The following is a 21374-nucleotide window of genomic DNA, read 5'->3' on the forward strand; positions in this document are numbered from 1 at the left end:
CTGGGCCTCTACTCATCTCATCCCCTAACTCCAGGAATATTCCCTCCACTCTCTCACTGACATTCTGTTCTCCCTGACAGAGTGGAATCTTCCCTGTCCTCTCAACACCTACTCTCACTTTGAGTGTAGCAGAGTTGTGTGTACCATCTTGCCCATCTCTGCATACCCACGGCTCTAACCATAGCACTTCACATAGAAAAGGTCCTAATAGCTGTGGGGTTAGTTCTGCCCAAGAACTTACCTGTAACAGAAAACTATTAATATGTCCCCCATTGAGCTTAACTGTGGTTTTTTTCATCTTTTATCTCTTGATTATGATGTTGGTTATGTGCATTAAAGTGTTAACATCCTTAATGCAATACATGTTAATAATACTCTTTAAAGATTTTTTTCAAGTTCAAGTATTATGTCCACAAGAGAACCCCTTTTTCTTTTTCACCATCAGGCAGAAACCATAAGTGGTGACAAAGTGAAAGGATAATCATAGCATTTGCCTCCACATTTCTATAGGGTAGCTGTCCCTAGAGACAAGCATTCCATATTCCCTTTACCTTGATCAAACATTAACAGTACAGGATATATTTTTTGATGAACTTTTAACTATTTTTAATTATGCCCAGAGTTACAACAATGCTCTCGAAAAACTCAATCTAAAGAAACCTCAAAAGGATGAAAACAAGAACAAGTAAGACGACTTTCCCTAAATTTTTAACTTACCATTTTAAAGCTCTAAATTATATGAGATGTAAGGTTACAATGAGAGTAAGGTTTTGATTGCAAAACGCTCACCATCAAATGTGCAGATTCTAAATATGTTCTCAATACATTCAGCTAGTGCCTTCTAATTTCTGAGAGTGTCATGAAACTCTAAGATAATTTAAAATTAATATAAGGCATGCCATGCCACTCAAAGTTTTAACAGAAAGCTGGACAGGAGAGTAAAGTTCCTCTAAAAAGGTAAGAAACAGTTTTAGTCTACATTAAGTGCATTTATTTAGCTATCAAAATAAAAATATTTTTACACAAAATATTTAAAGATACACATATTTATTGAGTCATTTTGGTGTCAAACTGCTTCCAAACTCATACTTCTGGCAATGGGACACAATATAAACATTTTTTTATAGGTATAAATGTGATACTCTGGAAAACTTATTAATAACCACATTTTCCAAATAATTAGTGTTGTCAGAAAGAACAGAAATGCAATTCAGATCCTTACTACAGATCTGATTGTATTTTATGCTGGCACTTCCCTTTTTACTGTCACATGCCTTTGATTTTTATTTTATATTCTCAGTATGAAAAGCGGAGATTTGGCTGAACGAGCCAGAAGAGAAGGCTTTGATGAAAATGTAAGATTTTAATTTTATCATAAAGAAATGATAACTCTATTAGAAATACGCTTACAAAAAAGTTCTGATTAAGAATTGAAATGATTTGGTTTTTTCAGAGCAGGAATTGCCACCTCCAAATATTTCTCTCAGAATCTAGATCCTTTCCTGTTTAGGACAAATCATTTGGATTCCAGATGTTCCCTCTCTCTTATTGGTACTCTCAGCCAGACACCCTGGTCCTACAGTTGTACACTCGCTATGGGACCATCACACAGGGTTTAGTGAATACACTCTATTGAGATGATTATATAATTTTTCTCTTGCAATCATTAATGTGATGAATCACTTTAATGATTTTTTTTTATATTTCAAAATTGTAATATATATGTTCAACAAATCACTTATTTTAAGAAACAATTATAAAGCAAACCCTCACATACAATTAGCACCCAAGTGAAAAAAACAGAACATTGCTCTACTTATGATTGCCACCCCAACCCCTGAATTGCTAAGAGGACAGCATGGTCAGGAAATTGGAATAAGCAAGAAAGTACATATGTTGGAGTGAGGTTTCTCATTATCAGATAACGGAGTTACAAAAATGGAAAGGTTGAAGGTTAAAACGAACCTTGCGGTGTTGGATTAGAATTTGCAGATGTATATGTGTGTGTGTGTATTTTCTAGCTCTGTTGCCCACATTTGAATTGTGGTTACTCTCAGACACCATAAGGTCCTGCTGTCCTAGCACTTCCACTGAGAAAGCTAGAAGCAATGACATCCTAGTAGCAATGACACAACTAGTGCCCAGATCTTGGTTTCCAAATACCATTCTCCTCTAAAAGGAACCAAGGCTCCTTGGAGATAGGGCTAATTCCAGGGCTGAAAAGTACAAGATGAGTCTGGAATATCTTCTTGAGCCAGAAAGTACAAGTGCTCACAGACTGATGGAAATCTATGAAAAAGAGACAAGAGTCAGCTTGAAGGGGCTCCCACTGGCCAAATCTGGGACTATTTAAGCACTATAACGAATAACGACTTATAACTCATTGAATAAAATAGAATTCCATGAGTCCACACTGATCTAAACATACACATGAATAAAAGTCTGAGGAAGAATAGGACATTTCCACACCTCTCCACAAAATACATACTAATTACAAAAAGAAAAGGGGTAATGTCAGGGTGGAGAAGTCTGGCAGATATCACCTTAATCAGTACTGGAACAAGTCGAAATCATACCCCACCTGAAAGGATGCCAAAGAGAACACAGCATCCGTTCTGTAACATCTGCCAAAGATGCATAACATAATGAAACATCAGACAAAGCTAAACTTAGGGACAATCTACAAAATAACTGGCCTATATTCTTCAAAAGTGTCAAAGTCATGAAAGTCAAGGTAGAGCTGAGGAACTATGCAAAACTGAATGAGATTAAAAGACAAGAATATACAACGCATAATCCTGAACTGGATCTTTTTACTATAAAAGGCATCACTGGAACAACTGGTAAATTTGAATGGGGGACTGAGGATTAGATGGTAATAATCTATCAATATTAATTTTCTGATTCTGATAGTTGTACTGTGATTATAAAGGAGAATGTCCTTGTATCCAGGAAACATACACTGAAGTATTCAGGAACAATGGGGCATTCATGTTGGCAACTTCAAATACTTCAGGGGAAAAAAAGTATTTGTATTGTTCTTGTAACTTTTCCGTTAAGTTTGAAATTCCTATAAAAAACAAAATAAAACTATATTTCAATAAACCATTTCTGAAATAAAAGATACCTGGATAAAGTACCTAGAATGAACATGAGCCTTATCCAAATAAAATTTGGATTTACTTACAAGGAAAATAAAATCAGGTTAGCATGACAACATTCAACACCATAAATCAACAGAACACCTAAAATATATGCAAGGAAAGAAAACATAAGCCAAGGATTTTTATATCCAGCAAAGCCGTGCTTCAGTATAAAGGCTCAAACAGTTTTGAACGTGTAAGAACTCAAAGAATACTGTTGTATTCCTGAGGATTCTACAAGAAAATCAGCTTCAGCCAACTAAGAGATGATTGGAGAAATTTTGGAAAAAAGAAGGGAGAGAGAAGGTATAAAGTACAAAAAGCTGACTGACTGGTTCACATGTAATAGCTAGTAGTGAAAGAATTATCAGGGCCGGCCCTGTGGCTTGGTAGTTAAGTGCGCGCGCTCCGCTGCTGGCGGCCTGGGTTCAGATCCCGGGTGCGCACCGATGCACCGCTTCTCTGACCATGCTGAGGCCGCGTCCCACATACAGCAACTAGAAGGATGTGCAGCTATGACATACAACTATCTACTGGGGCTTTGGGGGAAAAAATAAATAAATAAAATTATAAAAAAAAAAAAAAGAAAAAAAGAATTATCATTTAGAGTTAATAAGAAGAAGAAACTGTAGCATATTTAAGAGTACAATAGTAAAAATATATTGTTTTACTGATTTTAAAACATTTTTTTTCACATTTTAACATCTCTGAAATCAAGATGTGCTTTATGGTTGGTGGATCGTGTGTCATACTTTACCTGGCAGCATTTTTTTCCCCAAGTGGTACATAAAATAACGGGGTATCTTACAATAAACTCCATCTCTCAGATACAATGAAATTTGGTAATACAATTAAATATAATTGGGTAGTAGAGAGGAAGGAGATATGGAGGAAAAAATTACAAGCTAATTTTCTTGTTCAACATGTTTGGTTCCTTGTTGAGGGAACCAAAGCAAGAAAGGAAGGACTCAGAGTGTATAGAAAGATACATGAATAAAGACAAACCCCTAAAACAAAAATGCATACACTTCTAAAGTGCAGAAGTACCAAAACAAAAAAAAGAACAGAAAATATACCACATGGTAAAAGACTTAAAATATAACATAAAACAAGATGATGTAACTGTGACCATATATATTTGACATATCAGTAAAGGTGACTAAATTCAATTTATTTAAAAAGAAAAAGAAAATATTTTCAGATTGAATCACGAAGCAGCACCCAATTCTATGCTATATCCTAAAATATATACCTAAAACAATGTCATTCAGAAAAGTTAAATGTGAAAGCATGAGCAAAGGTAGAACTGGAAAGCTAAAGATATCAGGGGATACAACTTAATGTAAGTCAAGGTAGAAGTCTAGACAAAAAGCTCTAAATGAGATGAAGGGCAGTTTATAAGGCTAAGATAAACCTTAATAGTTATGATTATCTATACACCAAATAATATTTCATCAACTTCCATAAAGTAAAGACTACTGGACTTATAAAAGGAGGAATAGACAGGAACACGCTAAAAATAGAGAACAGAGCAAGAAAAAAAAAAAGGATAAAAAAACCCAAAGCAAAACAACATAATGAATAAGGCAATCTTAGAGTTAAGTATTAAACTTTTTATAGTCAGAAGATAAACCTGCTTTTCAAAAACCTATTCATGAAAATTGATCATATATTGGGCTACAAAGAAAATCTTAATAAATTCCAAAAAGTAGTTAATGTAGAAAAAAATTCTCTGAAAACAACATAATAAAAATTTTATTAACAAAATTAGAAAATAAAGATTCTTTAACCAAGAAATTTTTAAACTGTCTATTAAAAGATTCTTGAATCAAATAGAAAATACAAAATGAAATTGCAGAATTCCTAGAAAATAAAGTAATAAAAGCACTACATATAGCAGAATCTATGAGATAAAGTCAAAGACTACCCAGAGGAAAATTAATAGCCTTAAATTTATCAATAAAAATCAAAGACTTAAAAGAAATTAATTTTAGCATGTAACTCAAAAAAGTTATAAAAGAACAATAAATAGAAAGAAAACAGAAATAAAGAGAAAAGCAGAATTCATGAGTTACAAACAAAAAGCAGTATAAATAAATAAAAGGCTGGTCTTTGAAAAGATTAGGGAAAAGAAACCACTAGACAACAAATAGAATAAGAAAGAAAAAGCATAAACATACAAAGTAAGTGGGCCGGCCCCGTGGCTTAGCGGTTAAGTGTGTGTGCTCTGCTGCCGGTGGCCCGGGTTCGGATCCCAGGTGCGCACCGACGCACCGCTTCTCTGGCCATGCTGAGGCCGTGTCCCACGTACAGCAACTAGAAGAATGTGCAGCTATGACATACAACTATCTACTGGGGCTTTGGGGGGAAAAAATAAATAAATAAAATCTTTAAAAAAAAAAAAAGCATCATACTAAAAAACAAAAAAAACATACAAAGTAAGAAATTACAATGGGGAAATAATCAAGAAGCAAAAGGGATTAAAAAATACTGCTGAAAGAAACTGAAGAAGACACAAACAAATGGAAAGATATTCTGTGATCATGGATTGGAAGAATTAATAGTTAAAATGTCCATATTACCCAAAGCAATCTACAGATTCAATACAATCCTTATCAAAATTCCAATGGCATTTTTCACAGAAATAGAATAAACAATCCTAAAATTTGTATGGAACCAAAAAAGACCCTGAATAGCCAAGCAATCTTGAGAAAAAAGAACAAAGCTGGAGGCACCAGGCTTCCTGATTTCAAACTATATTACAAAGCTATAGTAATCAAAACAGTATAGTATTTGCATAAAAGCAGACACACAGACTAATGGAACAGAATAGAGAGCCCAGAAATAAACTCACGCAAATATGGTCAATTAATTTATGACAAAAGAGCCAAGAATATGCAATGAGGAAAGGACAGTCTCTTAAATAAATGGTGTTGGGAAAACTGGACAGCCACATGCAAAAGAATGAAACTAGACCACTATCTTACACTGTACACAAAAATTAACTCAAAATGGATTAAAAACTCCTAAAAGAAAACATAGGTAGTAAGCTCCTTGATGTCAGTCTTGGCAATAATTTTTTAGATTTGGCACCAACAGTCAAGGCAACAAAAGCAAAAATAAACAAGTGGGACTACATCAAAGTAAAAAGCTTCTGCACAGCAAAGGAAACCATCAACAAAGTGAAAAGGCAACCTACGGAATGGGAGAAAATATCTGCAAATCATATATCTGATAAGCGGTTAATATCCAAAATATATAAAGAACTCATACAACTCAATAACAAACAACCCAATTAAAAAATGAGCAGAAGGGGCCGGCCCCATGGCATAGCGGTTAAGTGTGCATGCTCTGCTGCTGGCGGCCCAGGTCGGATCCCAGGGGTGCATTGATGCATCACTTGTCAGGCCATGCTTGGCGGCGTCACACATAAAGTGGAGGAAGATTGGCACAGATGATAGCTCAGGGCCAGTCTTCCTCAGCAAAAAGCGGAGGAATGGCATCAAATGTTAGCTCAGGGCTGATCCTCCTCACAAAAAAAAAATGAGCAGAAGATCTGAATAGACATTTTTCCAAAGAAGACATACAGATGGACAACAGGTACACGAAAAGATTCTCAACATCACTAATCATCAGGGAAATGCAAATCAAAACAACAATGAGATATCACCTCATACCAGTTAGAATGGCTATTATCAAAAAAACAAGAAATAACAAGTGTTGGCGAGGATATGGAGAAAGGAAACCCTTGTGTGCTGTTGATGGGAATGTAAAATGGTGCAACCACTCTGGAAAACAGTATGGAGGTTCCTCAAAAAATTAAAAATAGAAATACCATATGACCCAGCAATTCCACTTCTGGGTATTTATCCAAAGAAAACAAAAACACTACCTCAAAAAGATATATGCACCCCCATGTTCCCTGCAGCATTTACAATAGCCAAGACATGGAAACAATCTAAGTGTCCATTGATGGATGAATGGATAAAGAAAATATTATATTTATACATATACAGTGGAATATTATTCAGCCATAAAAAGAAGGAAATCCTGCCATTTGTAGCAACATGGATAGACCTTGAGACCATTATGATAAGTGAAATAAGTCAGACAGAGAAAGACAAATACCATATGATCTCACTTATATGTGGAATGTAAAAAAAAAAGAACTCATACAGAGAATAGATTGGTGGTTGCCAGAGGTGGCAGGTGAGGCAGGCAAAATGGGTGAAGTTGGTCAAAAGGTACAAACTTCCAGTTGTAAAATAAATAAAATATGGGGATATAATGTACAGCATGGTGACTATAATTAAAAGTACTGTATTATATATTTGAAAGTTGCTAATAGAGTAGATTTTAAAAGTTCTCATCATACACGAAAAAAGTCTGTAACTCTGTGGTCATGGATGTTAACTAGACTTATTGTGGTGATCATTTCACAATATATACATATATCGAATCATTACAACACTTGAAAAAAATCACTGAGACTTATCTGAATTTTTGTATAACTCTATGCAAATAACATTTGAAAAACTGAATACAATGCATAATTTTTCAATGAAAATAAAATTTACTAAAACTGAGCCCATGGGCCAGCCCAGTGGTGTAGTGGTTAAGTTTGCACGCTCTGCTTCAGCGGCCCAGGGTTCGAAGGTTCGGATCCCAGGCGTGGACCTACGCACTGCTTATCCAAGCCATGCTGTGGCAGGCATCCCACATATAAAGTAGAGGAAGATGGGCATGGATGTTAGCCCAGGGCCAGTCTTCCTCAGCAAAAAAAAAAAAAAAAAAAAAAAAAAAGGAGCCCAGAAGAGATTTAAAAAAGCCTAAGCAAGTCCATTCTGTGGAAGAAATAACGTCATCAAAGAGCTACCTCCAAAATAAATCATGGCCAGATGGTTTTACAAGGGAATTTTACCCGATTTTTAAGGAACAAATAATTTCAAGCTATTTAAGCTGTTCCAGAACAAAGAGAAAATGGAAAACTTCCAAATTATTTTTATAAAGCGACCATATAGTGATTCTAAAACCTGGCAAAGACTGTACCCCCCCAAAAAAGAATTTAAAAAAAACCAGAAAATATCACTTATAAATCTTGAAGCAAAAATCCTAAAAATATTAGCAAACAGAACCTAACAGAAAACAGTAATATATCATGATTCACATAGAGTTTATTCTAAGAATGGAAAGACAGTTCAAAATTGGGTAATTAACTAATTAACATAATTCATTCCATTAATAGATCCAAAGAGGAAAATTACATGATCATTTTCCACAGATGCTGGGCATTTGGTAAGACTCAACCTCCAATGTTGAGGGAGAAAACAAAACAGGAATCAATGGACATTTTCTTGATATGATAAAAACATATTTATCTCACCCCTAAGCTAGCACCTTACTTAATAGGGAAACACTGGACATGTCAGGGACAAGACAAGGATGTACTGAAGGGATCAGCCAAAACAAGTAAGAGAAATAAAATAGAAGTATAAGAATTAAAAAGGAAGGGGTAAAGACTACCTTTATTTGAGATACGATTCTCTTAAGTTTTCTAGGTATACAATAAACTGAAAAATTATGACAAAAAGAGAATTCAGTAAAATAGTAGAAGAAAATAATTTACATAAACACAATCATGTCACATATGCAAACATCAGGTCGTTAAAAATTATAATAGAAGACTCTATTTATCAGCAACACAGTAGAAAATGCCCAGAAATTAATAAAAAATGTTTAAAACCATGACAAGCAAAAATTTAAAACATTCCTTAAAGACACAAAAATACGCTTGACCAAACCAGAAGACATACTTACTACATGTATCAGTCAGACCTAGGAAAATAGAAACCACATTATGTATTTCAAACAGAGAAAATTTACTAGGGAATTGGTTACACAGGTACTGGAAGACAGAAGAAGTAAAAACACTGAGGCAACTAGTAAATAATAACTGTAAGAAGATGCTAATGTTACAAAAGGTGGGGTTATCGAAACCCAGTATCTTAAAGAACGGGTCTGTGGAGCTATTGCTCCGACCTCTGAAGGCGTCCCCCATCCCACTCCTGCTGCTGCTGCTGCTGCTGCTGCTGCTGCTACTTCTGAGGAAGTGTGATGAGTCTGGTTCTGGGTATGCCAAAAGAAGCTGGACCGCTGCAGCCTCAAGCCAACCACTGCTGCTGGAAATAACTACCATTTGCAAAAGCAATGCTGATAGAAAAAAAACAAGACCTTTCTTCCCTCCATCCTTCAATAAGGCAGAACCTAACAAATCCAATAGCAAGAGAGTCTAGGGAATGACGGTGGCAAAGCCGTAGACCCAGCATCACAGAGCAAGAGTATAAAAGAGTAAATTTTGAATTGAGAGACATTAGCTAAAGTCGGCCCAGTTCACCCTTTTGGCTATTTAGAACACACATTTGAACTTCCATAAAATGTCAATGACTATTTCAAGTTTCCATCTAATAAGATGAAACTATACTTTATACAAATGAAGAGACTCTTATCCTCTCCCCAAAAAGGGAGAAGCAAAATCCCAACAGTAATTGTATCCATCTCTGGATGACATTAAGACGTTTTCTACTCAAACCATAATTCCTTAAGAACTTAATGTTTAAACTACAAAGTTTATTTTTGGAAATGGAAGTATTAAGAGGCACCTCCCAGAGAATTCTCTGGGTTCCAAATACAGCCCTCTCAGCACCCAATTTGTAGCAGCAACCAATTTCCCTTTAGTAATGGGATCAATCACCTCAGTCAGTTGAGTACCTGCTTCTTTGCCTGCTGGTTCAGTAGCCTGAGGAATCCCAAATGGCCAGGTGGTAGTCTCAAATTCTTAAGTCAACTGTTGTGTCCCTTGGTGGAAGCATGCTATCTATGAAGGTCGGTTTCCTTGGACTTCCCCTGCTACCAAGTACTCATCAGTTAGGGTCCAGTCAGAAAAACAGAAACACACCCCGTAGTTCAAAAACAGAGGATTTACTACAGACAATTTGTTTTTGAGGTATTAGAGTACTCTAAGAGCCAATGTGGAACACTAAATTAATCCGGACTAACTGTAGGAGGCAGCCACCACCTACAGGGAAGAGGTGAGGTGACTAGAACCTAGGAGCTTGTAGGAAACGCCCCCAAAGATTTGCTGCTCTGCCACTTTCCCATGACTGTCAAGGAAGGCTTCACAGAAAAAGTGATGGTTGAAATGGGTCTTTTGTAGAATGAGTCAAGTCTACCAGACAGTCTATTCAACTCATATTACTAATGCATCCACGTTATTATAGGCCTGGTCAATTAGAAATAGTTGTGGGGCCTATCATTTTTTTTACCACCACATTAAAAGGATTACTAAATATGTCAAAAACATGGGTGCCATAATGTGGCCAAAATAAAACTAGAAAGATTGAAAGGCATCTTTTCCTACTTCAGATATGTTAGTGTAAAGACAGACACTGTCCTATACAGTTTCTCTGACCAGAACAGCACACATTTATCAGGTAAACAGGGTATGAACTTAGGCATCACCATTCTCTCTGAGGAAAGTAATCAGAACCCTTACACAAGGAGCCACTTTGCTACCTAGCATTATTGCTGGAGCAGGGCAGTAGAATACTGATTTACTGAGGCCTAGAATCTTATCTGGGTGCAGTCTCCTTTACCTGTTTTTCTAGGGCTGTCCCTATTTTCCACAACTTACAGGGCATTTTTTTTCTAAAGTTGGGAAAAGGTATTTGCATACTAAAAGGAAAGTGGGTGGTAGTGAGGACAAAGCACGGGAAGGACTCTTTAGGATCAGAGAAGGATGCAACCACAAGAATTTTCCGGTATGAGGAGTGTATTTTTGGGTATGTGGACAGATTGGAGTGCACGAATTGATGCAGTAATTATGAAGAAGGGATTGGGATTGTTAGGTAAGACTGCAGGAGTCTGGCTGAGAAGCAGCTGAGAGGGCAAAGAATACCCACGGATGTACTTTGAAGTACATTTGCTTCATTTAAGAACAGAAGTACAAAAAAGAATGTCTCAGCTTTGGCCAAGTGATGAATGGAGAAAATCAGCTAGCGATGCAGAGGGGAAGAGGCAATGAAACAAGAATAAGCTGATATTTATAATTTTAAAAATCCCCTAACTCTGCTAAACAGTTCTAACACAAGTCCTTTGAAGTGACTCTGCTGATGCACAGACCTAAAAACCAGGCAGAGCAGAAAGCCAGTGCGGCTTATAAAGTCACAGCCCTGGAGAACAGAGAATAATTTAAGATTCTCAACCCTGTGATACTTGTGTGCCAAAGCAGTGAAATAGAGAAAAATTGAAAGGTTGCAGCCTATGCTTTTCCTCCAACTTGACAGGAGATTCAAAGTGCAGAGCGGATGAAAAAATGGAAAGAGAGGCTTGAGAAAAAGCACTATTCTACAGAAACTCAAGATGACTACCAGCCTGTCACTCAACAAGAATTTCGAGAGTAAGCATTTGTTCTAACCAGGGTACTATGGGATATCAATGATACAGGGATGGGGGACATGAGTTACAAACATTATTTTCCTGAACTCAGAACCTTATTCTGTTGAGATGCCGCTTTTTAAAAAATTTTTACCCAACTTTAAACAGAAAGCACAGGACTCCATTAGTTTAAATGTAAGGTGAGAGACAGATTGCTTTTATCTTTACATCTCTAAATAACTGGAATTGTCATTTATACTTGATATGCATAGCAGACACTGTTCTCCACAGATTTAGAATATTAGATCCATAGCTGTCTATACCAAGCATGTTTTAGGAGCTTAAAATACTGTCTTCCCAAAGCATTTTTTTTCTTTTTTTTTTTTGTGAGGAAGATCAGCCCTGAGCTAACATCCATCCTAATCCTCCTCTTTTTGCTGAGGAAGACCGGTTCTGAGCTAACATCTATTGCCAATCCTCCTCCTTTTTTTTCTTCCCCCAAGCCCCAGTAGATAGTTGTATGTCATAGTTGCACATCCTCCTAGTTGCTGTATGTGGGACATGGCCTCAGCATGGCCGGAGAAGCGGTGCGTAGGTAAGCGCCCGGGATCCGAACCCAGGCCGCCAGTGGTGGAGCGCGCGCACTTAACCGCTAAGCCACGGGGCCGGCCCCAACTCAAAGCATTTCACAATAGGCACTAATAACCTGCTGTCTCTTTACACATGAAAGTGTGTTACTGACTCATTTTCTACTTCCTTCTAAACTATCCTCTAGACTCTTTTTATATGCCGTGGAGCTGGAAAAAGAATTACACTACGTCAGTTTAAAACTAAACCGAGTAATGAGAAAGGTTTCAGCTCTACAATATTGAGAGAAGTGGAGGTGAGAATCTGTGATGCAATCACTGACCATTCCTAACAAAGATTTATTCTTGTATTCAATTATTTCCTAAACTTGTCCCCATTTCAGGTACACTTTAAAAGTACTAAACCACCTATTGTCCGAGTCAATGATAATCACCAAATGATTTCCAGGAATTAAGTGCCTCTGAATGAGACCAACTGTATAATCCATGCATATTACAACACGCCTCCAGAGTATATACACATTGATACACACAAAGGATTTTATAACAAGATTTATTATTAAACTCTAGGGATGTGAAGGGAAAGTACAAAATAATGCTGCTTATAGTTCATGGGGCAGGTCTCTATAATTAATAGTTCAGTAAGTAGATAGACAGTTTTCTCAGTGTTACAGAGTATAACAACTGTTGGTGCTCTCATCATGTACCATGTTTTAACTTCCACTGTCCACAGATAAATTAATAAATGTTTAGGATTCTGGAAAACCATTATATAATACCCCAAGTAAAATAATCTTATCTCCATTCTTTCCGATTTGAAGTCTCCTGGAAAAAGTCATAGTGCAGAAGAATAAACTTTCCAACCACCTACAAAAATTTCACGAATATCTTCAAACTGGAAATTCATCTAGACAGTTTCTAAAGTAACACATTTAAAGCTTCCCCAAAGTGCTTCCTTGACTACTTTAAAAGCAAGATATACTTTAAAAAATAAAGAGCAAGCTAGGGGTATCAGAGTTATAAGAAGTCAAGTTATGTTTCTAAGTGTAAATGAGGGTGCTGCAAAAGCCCTGTTTGGATGGTTGGAAAGTTGTATATGGACAGCATTTTGGAAATTAGAAGGAAATTCTATTAATTTTTTTAGGTTACATAAGCCCTCCTAGAAGAGCCACATGTTCTCTTAGCCCAAGTACATCATTTGACCATAGCACTCAGCTTCCACATTGGTGCTCAAAGTCCCTGGATTTTAAAACTCGAACAACATAATTTTTAAGTCTACCCACCTTCCTCGGGCCAAGCTCTTCTCTTAGAGACTGTACTTCAAGTTTTCTTAAGAGGATAACTCACTACAACAAAAAATGCTGACTATTCTCTCTACATCTCCTCCCTAGATTTCCACAGGGAATCAACAGCATGGCCTTTCCTTGCCTTACTAGTCCCCAGAGCTGTAGCCAGCCAAGTGGTTTGGTAACCCTGTTGTCCCCCAGATGGTCCCTGGTTGAGGTACTTCAAAAAAGCCCAGAAACATTAAGGCAAGGAAATACTTGAGGTCTCTATTTTTTCTTTTTTAACATCTAGTGGGGGGGGGGGAAAAAACATTTACAATTACTTAGAACATTAAAGTTCTTTTATTACAAAAGTCTATACAATGAAGTGCCAGACATAGCGATGCAATTATACTGGTGGTCATATATATCTATATATTATTTGTATATAGATATACAGTTTTTACTTGTACCAAAGTAAAACTATCACAAATTGCCTAATTCTACCACCTACTGCTCAACTATGACACACAATACTGTCACATAGCGTTAAGTGCTGCCATGCCACTTTATCTAGTCTACTTGCAACCAAACATTAACAGTGAATAACCAACATCATGAAGCAGCTGTTAATTCTAAAATGAAACCAGTCAGGCCACTGACTTATAAAAATATGGTACTCATATAGATTTAGCATTATAAAGAAGGAATATATTATTTAAAACATTTAAATAGTGCATATGGACATTTTTGCATGTGGTATATAAAATAAAACATTCATATAAAACAATATACAGTGCACATTAAATTAGATGTTTGGATATACTCCTGTCTGGAGACTGAAAGAAATTAAATGTACACTGCATGATGGATTCAAATCAACGTGATACAACTTTTGGCATTTTCAATTTCACTTTTCTAGGTATACATTATGAACTTAGCAGTATCAAAAGGAAACCACAAGAACAGGGCTGGATTTAGTGCTTTATTCCCTAAATACACGTTCACTACCAATGGATATTCCCTCCCCCAAAAAAAGGCATTGCACACACAGATGAAATGTGAAGTACTAGAAATGCTACTTATCAAGCTACTTCATGTGCTTACTGTGTAACAGTGCCAGAAGTCTGAGGTTCATGCTTCCCTCATCTTATTAAAAGATGTTGAAAAAGTCCATTTTTGTATGGAACAAATTGTTATTATTAGCTAGTTAAGAAAACCATGCATGAGTCACTGCATGCAAAACATGGGCACAGTCAAAGTGAGACACTCATCAATCCAAAAAAGCACCAGGAAGAAAATTTAACACTTAGATTAAGCCTGACCAGATTATGCTATTATATTGTTAGCATAAATAAAGTCACCATTCTGTGAAAATGATTAGCAGAATGATACCAGGAGAGTACCTTAAGAAAAGCCATGCAAAGCCAAAGAGAAAAAGATACGCTTATATGTATATGACAAGGGGCATACCACTATACATCTTGTAACCATCTTCTTTAAATAGCATGTGAGCAAAAGGTGGTCCCTTTAGAGGATGTCTTCTATATGGATTTTGCTGATTAAAACAAAAAAAAATGATGCAACCCCCTGAAGGTACATGTAAAAATGCAGTGGTATAGCCCTTGTTAAAAACAGATTTACTTCCGGTATAATGATTCTTTTGCCAATTTAGGCCCATTTGATTGAACACACAAATCTGAGCACCATCAGAGTTCCTACATACTGACATATCTATTTTCTCACATTATCTGGAGGTGGGTAGGGGGAAAAAATGCAGGATCTGATCCAGATAAATCACATCATCACCAGCTGATAAACAGTAACTGAGGAAACAAACAGTAACTTAAGTCCCATAGGCAGCATGTGGTATGATTCAGTTCTGTGTGTGATGTGCGGTGTGTGTTTTCACTACACTAATACGCAAGGTCACTTTTTGGTCTACCCACTGATATCTTCATCCAGGAGCTGTGTGACCAATGAGTTGCAAAATTTCACTAACATACTACCTGCAAGAAAGTGTCACTTTGGGAATTAAACAGGAATGTGTTCCACAGTAGGACTTGAAATTTCAGTTGATTTTGGTTTTCTAGGAAAACATTTGCATACGTGCATATTTATAGGCTTTTCTTTCAAATTTTCAGTCATTCTGTAAGAAAAAGGCAACCGAAGAATTCAATGTGAAGATTTTCCTCTCAATTTTCTTCAATAATGAAAAAATAATAATAATAAAGTTGGTAATAACAAAAAGCTTGTATTCCCAAAGTTCTTGAAGTTGAAAGGATAAAATACTAGTCTTTTGCTAACAGGATGTATCTGTAGTACAAAACAATGAAGAAAACTAGATGTTTGTTAAAGGTCGAGAGGACAGTCTGTGGTTAATATGGAACATTGCGCTCCCTAGAGAGGGTCTACTTACCCCTCATCATTTCTCTAGTGGCACCACAACCAAGTACAAAATGAGACTCGCTGAGTGCCTGACAAAATGAACTCAAGAACCAGCCAAGTACACAGGATGATAGCTTCAGGGAATACAACTGATTTTATGATGTTTTCAAGGAGCATATTTTATATGGATTTTGAAGAATCTTGTTTGCTGATAAGAACTTCAAGAAGTCTAAGCTTGGCTTTAATTTTCTTGTACTCCCTGTACTCCTCAAGCACTGGAACACGATCCTCTTTCTGGGCATTCCTAGGGTAGAAAATAAAATCTGTAATATTCTAGAGATCATCTGGTCAAGTTCCAGAAGTTGTCCTAATGTGAGACACAATGCTACCAAATATAAATTCAAATAAAAAACTGCTCTGCAAGAAAAAAGATTATTGGACTAATTCCCCCCATCCCCAAGGAACATTCCTAAAATACTTCTATTTTTTATGGATTTCTCTATTGACAGATTAAATGATGCTATACTTATTATCAATGATCACTGTAGATAGCTATAAGTAACCAAATATTTTAATAAGACATGCATTGCTAGACTCTGTCAGGTCTGTGAGTGTACATTAAGTGCTAGAGGGCTACACTGAGTCATTTCATACATTTACTTAACTGTGGCTTCAGTGAATTGAGATGTCAAACGTCTTACACATAGCAAGAAAGTAGTTTTCTCACTTTATATTAACGACTCAATGTAATTCAATCACTAGGTAAAAGCATCAAACCATCCTATGTATAATTATAAGCAAAGTTCTCTTCCAATGAGACAAAGAATTAGAAGGTACTTGGAAAATGCATTCCTGCACTTGAGATTTTTTTTAACCATTTTGCCAACCTATATAGAACACTTTCAAATTAAAGTAAACACATTTAGGAATTCTTAACATAGCTATTGGCTTGGTAAGAGCACCCGGTTACATGGAAAAACTTCTTCTGAGGCCTGAGATAACCCTCATTTCTGGCCACCATCTGAATTAGAATGTATTTTTCTTACTTTTAAAAGAGCCTCACTGGGTCAACTGTGCATTATCCAGTTAGATAAAGGTGCTTGCCATATTGTATTATAGGAGCCACATGATGCCACACTGTTACACATCTTGGAAATGAGCAGCCTGGAATGACCCAACATGCAGCCTAAGCAGTAATGAACAGTCTCAGTATAAGAATCAAAACTAGTTGAGGATGTTATGGGACCCTTTCTAAAAGGAGAAATATCTTGTTTCACAAACACTTCCAAAAGGGTGAGGATGGAGAATTAAAAAACAAAGAATAACTGCCACTCAACCAAACCTCCAGAGGACAACCTTGAAATATTTTATCAGATGTAGTTTACTCCAGTTTTGACTTTTTCTTGCCATTAATAGAAGGGCTTCAAAGTATAAAGAGATGTTTTTTACTTTATTTTCAATGCTAACATCCTTAATATGCACAATTTATTTCTATTCCTATACAGTCATGTGTCAATTAACAATGCAGACACATTCTGAGAAATGCATTGTTAGGTGATTTCATCATTATGTGAACATCATAGAGTGTACTGAAGGGGAAGAAAATTTGCCATCGCAAAATATGTCTCCTTAACATAAGGATTATTTTAGGCTGATTATTTTTAAAAAACAAAAGACTCAGAAAATCTTGTTACATCCCCCTTAAAAAGAATTCAGATTAAAAAAGCCTGTCTCAGGAAGTGAGCTATCACCTTAGCATAACATGACTAGGTGGCAGACAGGGAGGAACCTAGAAAAGCCTGTTTGTTGGGCTCCCCTCTGTGTTCTTCTGTTTCTGTGTGGCCAAACACATGTTTTCCAAACGTTTGCTCCTTTTCACCTACCTATGAATTGCCTACCTTCCTTTGAAGTCCCTGACTCTCCCCACCCACAACATCTTCTTTTGTCTTTAGCTGAAGATGCTATTTAAGGTGAGGGCTTTGGCCATTTTGGTGAGTTACTCAGTTTTCCTGGGTTTCTCTCATGTATATATATATGTCATTAAACTTTTGTTTTTCTACTATTAATCTGTCTCATATCAATTTAATTCTTAGACCAGCCAGAGAACCTAGAAAAGCAGAGGAAAATTTCTTCCTTCCCTACAATACTTATTACTCAAACCTAGATGGTACAGCCTGCTATATAACCTAGGCTATATACTAATCTTATGGGACCACAGTCATATATGCAGTCCATCACTGACCAAAACATCATTATGGGACTAGTCACATATGCAGTCCATCATTGATCAAAACATCCTTATACAGCGCATGACTGTATTTAAGGAGAAAGAGAACTCGATTTTGTGATGCTCAACAAACCTTCCATTTTGTTGATAAAATGCTTCTTCAAATTCCCGTAATGTTTTACGTAGTTTCTTTTTTTCAGCTCTGGCTTTCCAAAGTTGTTCCAGTAATTCAGGCCTAAAATTGAGATGGGAAGAAAACATTATTGAAGGGGCACTGTGGATTCGTTATGTTCTTAACAGTGGTTAGAACCCTGGCTGCAAACTAAAGTCAGCTGGGGAACTTTTGGACCATACCAAAGCCTAAGCTCCACCCCAGACCAACTAAACCAGAACAGCTGCAGGTAGGGCTCTGCATCAGTACTTCAAAAACTCAATCATTAGGTGATCCCAAAGTGAAGCTAGGGCTGAGAACCACAGCCATAAACTATATCAGGTAAAGAAGCTGACAGAGAACAAACTAACAAATAACTCTCAGCTGGTTCCTACACTTTGTTATGTAGCAAATATAGGATTTTAGTTTTAAAAATTTTTAAAACACATTAATGTTTAATATATAAAATGTAAATGACAACATGTATTTGTAAATCACACTTTCTAAAAAGGGTGTATCTCTTGAGCATTGTATTAATTCCCTCCAAGTGCTCAATTATTTACCATTGATTTTCTTGGCATACAAATTTTATTATATAAAGAAGCTAAAATCACAAACCAGCATACATACATAGAAGCTGCCCGAGTACTTGACAATCGGAGATCTAAAGCCAGTTTTTCTTGATTTTCTTCAGCATCAGATTCTGAGTTTTCCAATGAAGACTGTGCCTGTACAGCAGTTTTCAAGATATCAGTTAACTCAGGGGACAGACTAACACCATCTTCTTCTTCTTCCTAAAAAGATATCCAAACAGAGAATCAAATAGGCCTTGACTTTCAACATTCCCTTTAGGAAAGAGATCAGTGAATGATTTCTCTTAAAGGTTACCTTGATTTCTTCAAAAAAATGTGCAGTTTCTCCTTCTATGATTGGCTGCAACATCTGACCCCTTCGCTTGGTGGATGGAGATCCCTGTAACAATCAACATACAAATGATTTACATTTTAAGAATTTAGTGTTCAACGAAGCTTCACTTCACTATGGAACAGATATTAAACTTTATTTTTAAAATCCTAACCATCTGCTTTTAATTTTTTTAGGAATTCCTTAGTAAATTTATTTTTGCTTATATTTTCTTGTTATATATGTACAAAAGTGATAAATGATAACTTATATCTATATAATTCTAAAAGAGCTCATTCCATAAATATTCTAAAAATTCTAAATGATAAGAAAGCATTACATATAATTTAATTGGGAGCATTTTTCTTTTTAACAAGAACTGTCAACTTTTTTGGTCTGAGGACCCCTTTACACTCCTTTTTAAAAAAAATAGATTCACTGAAATATAATTCACACACCCTGAAACTCACTCTTAAAACGTACAATTTAGTGGTATTTAGTATAATCACAAAGTTGTGCCAACATCACTACTATCTAGTTGCAGAATATTTCATCACCCTGCCCAAAAAACCCTGTACTCATTAGCTGTTACTCATTTGCCCTCTCCCCCTAGCCCTTGGCAAACACTCATCTATCTACTTTCTATCTATATGGGCTGGCCTATTCTAGATATTTCATATAAATGGAATCACACAATATGTTGCCTTTTGTGTTTGGCTTCTTTCACTTAGCATATTTTCAAGGTTCATCCACGTTGTAGCACGTATCAGTACTTCATTCTTTTTTATGGCTGAATAATATTCCATTATATGGATATACCACATTCTGTTTCTCCATCAGTTGCTGGACATTTGGGTTGTTTCTACATTTTGGCTGTTATGAATAATGCTGTTATGAACATTTACATACAAGTTTTTGTGTAGACAAACGTTTTCAATTCTCTTGGGCATATACCTAGGAGGAGAATTGCTAGGTCATATGGTAACTCTATGTTTAACCTTTTGAGAAATTGCCAAACTGTTTTTCAAAATGGCTATACCATTTTGCATTCCCACAAAATGGTAAGGGTTCCAATTTCTCCACATCCTCGCGAACACTATTATCTGTCTTTTTGATTACAGCCGTACTACTGGGTATAAAGTGGTATCTGAATGTGGTTTTTATTTGCATTTCCTAATGACTAATGATGTTGAACACCTTTTCATGTGCTTAATGGCTATTTATATATCTTTTCCCAAGAAATTTTTATTCAAATCCTCTGCCCATTTTTTAATCAGGTTATTCATCTTTTTATTATTGAATTATAATAGTTCTTTATATATTCTAGATACAAATCCCTTATCAGATATATGATTTGCCAACATTTTCTCCCATCCTGTGGGTTGTCTTTTCACTTTCTTAAGTGTCCTTTGATGCACAAAAGTTTTTAATTTTGATAAAATCCAATTTATTTTTTCTTTTGTCGCTGTGTTTTTGGTGTCATATCCAAGAAAACACTGCCTAATCCAAGGTCACAAAGATTTATTCTTCTATTTCCTAAGAGTTTTATAGTTTTAGCTCTTGCACTTAGGTCTATGATCCATTTTGAGTGAAATTTTGTGTGAGGTTAAGGGTCTAATTCATCTCTTTTTTTGCATGTGAATATCCAGTTGTCCCAGTACCATTTGTTGAAAAGACTATTCTTTCCTAGTGAATTGTCTTGGCTTAATTTTTAAACTCCAAATTTCTCTTTAGGATAGTCATATTTAGGAGTCCATAAGATCTAGAGATGCCTCCTATAGACTGTTTTTAAAAACAAACTTGTGGAATTCTAAAATGGTTTTCATAAAGAAATTCAAAGACTGTTTACACTATTATGGAATTGTGAAAATGTCACTCACACACAAAAATACCTTGTAATCAAAGGATAAAATCTGTATTAAATAAACTGTCTTATGTGTAAAGAATATAACCCACACAGAATTCCTTGTTCAAAGAAAACTGATTATATCTAAACAAAATAGTGTTCAGATGACCAACTAAAAAAATGGCCAATTAAAAAATAATCAGTTTATATGAAGGCTAACTAAAAAGTGTTCAGAAGGCCAATGTGAACCTTCTAATAATGAGTAGTGAGGCAGTCAAAGCCTGAAGGGAACCCCCATGCAAGTGGCTATTGACATAAAAATGGCCTGGAAGCCTAAGCAAACCATAAGCTTCAGTGAATTAATTCCTAGGAGATGATGCAGAATCGGCTAAACGCTGTTTTCTATTTGAGCCTGAGAGAAATCTAGAGCC

At 36.0% G+C, this 21374-nt stretch overlaps 2 protein-coding genes across 11 annotated transcripts in view; one reads left to right on the forward strand and one right to left on the reverse strand.

Annotated features, from left to right (window-relative positions):
* Positions 1-15917, forward strand: part of PKD2L2 (polycystin 2 like 2, transient receptor potential cation channel) — a 44725-nt gene extending 28808 nt beyond the window's left edge. The window contains exons 11-14 of one of the 2 annotated variants that reach the window (XM_058540990.1): positions 621-685; positions 1301-1355; positions 11486-11598; positions 12352-12448. In XM_058540990.1, the coding sequence (XP_058396973.1) occupies positions 621-685; positions 1301-1355; positions 11486-11598; positions 12352-12448 (330 nt within the window). Of the gene's footprint in view, positions 1-620; positions 686-1300; positions 1356-11485; positions 11599-12351; positions 12449-15865 lie in introns of those variants that run through there. The other variant, XM_058540997.1, reaches the window with a different exon arrangement.
* The window catches only part of FAM13B (family with sequence similarity 13 member B), a 95823-nt gene continuing 87151 nt past the window's right edge, over positions 12703-21374 (reverse strand). For all 9 annotated transcript variants that reach the window (XM_058540911.1, XM_058540921.1, XM_058540939.1 and 6 more), the window contains 4 exons: positions 19083-19166; positions 18825-18988; positions 18177-18278; positions 12703-16120 (listed from right to left, as the gene is read on the reverse strand). In XM_058540911.1, coding sequence (XP_058396894.1) covers positions 15997-16120; positions 18177-18278; positions 18825-18988; positions 19083-19166 — 474 coding nt within the window. In that variant the 3' untranslated portion in view covers positions 12703-15996. The remainder of the gene's footprint in view (positions 16121-18176; positions 18279-18824; positions 18989-19082; positions 19167-21374) is intronic.

The sequence above is a fragment of the Diceros bicornis genome, chromosome 1 (genome assembly GCF_020826845.1).
Source record: "Diceros bicornis minor isolate mBicDic1 chromosome 1, mDicBic1.mat.cur, whole genome shotgun sequence".
In the NCBI taxonomy this organism is placed as follows: domain Eukaryota; kingdom Metazoa; phylum Chordata; class Mammalia; order Perissodactyla; family Rhinocerotidae; genus Diceros; species Diceros bicornis.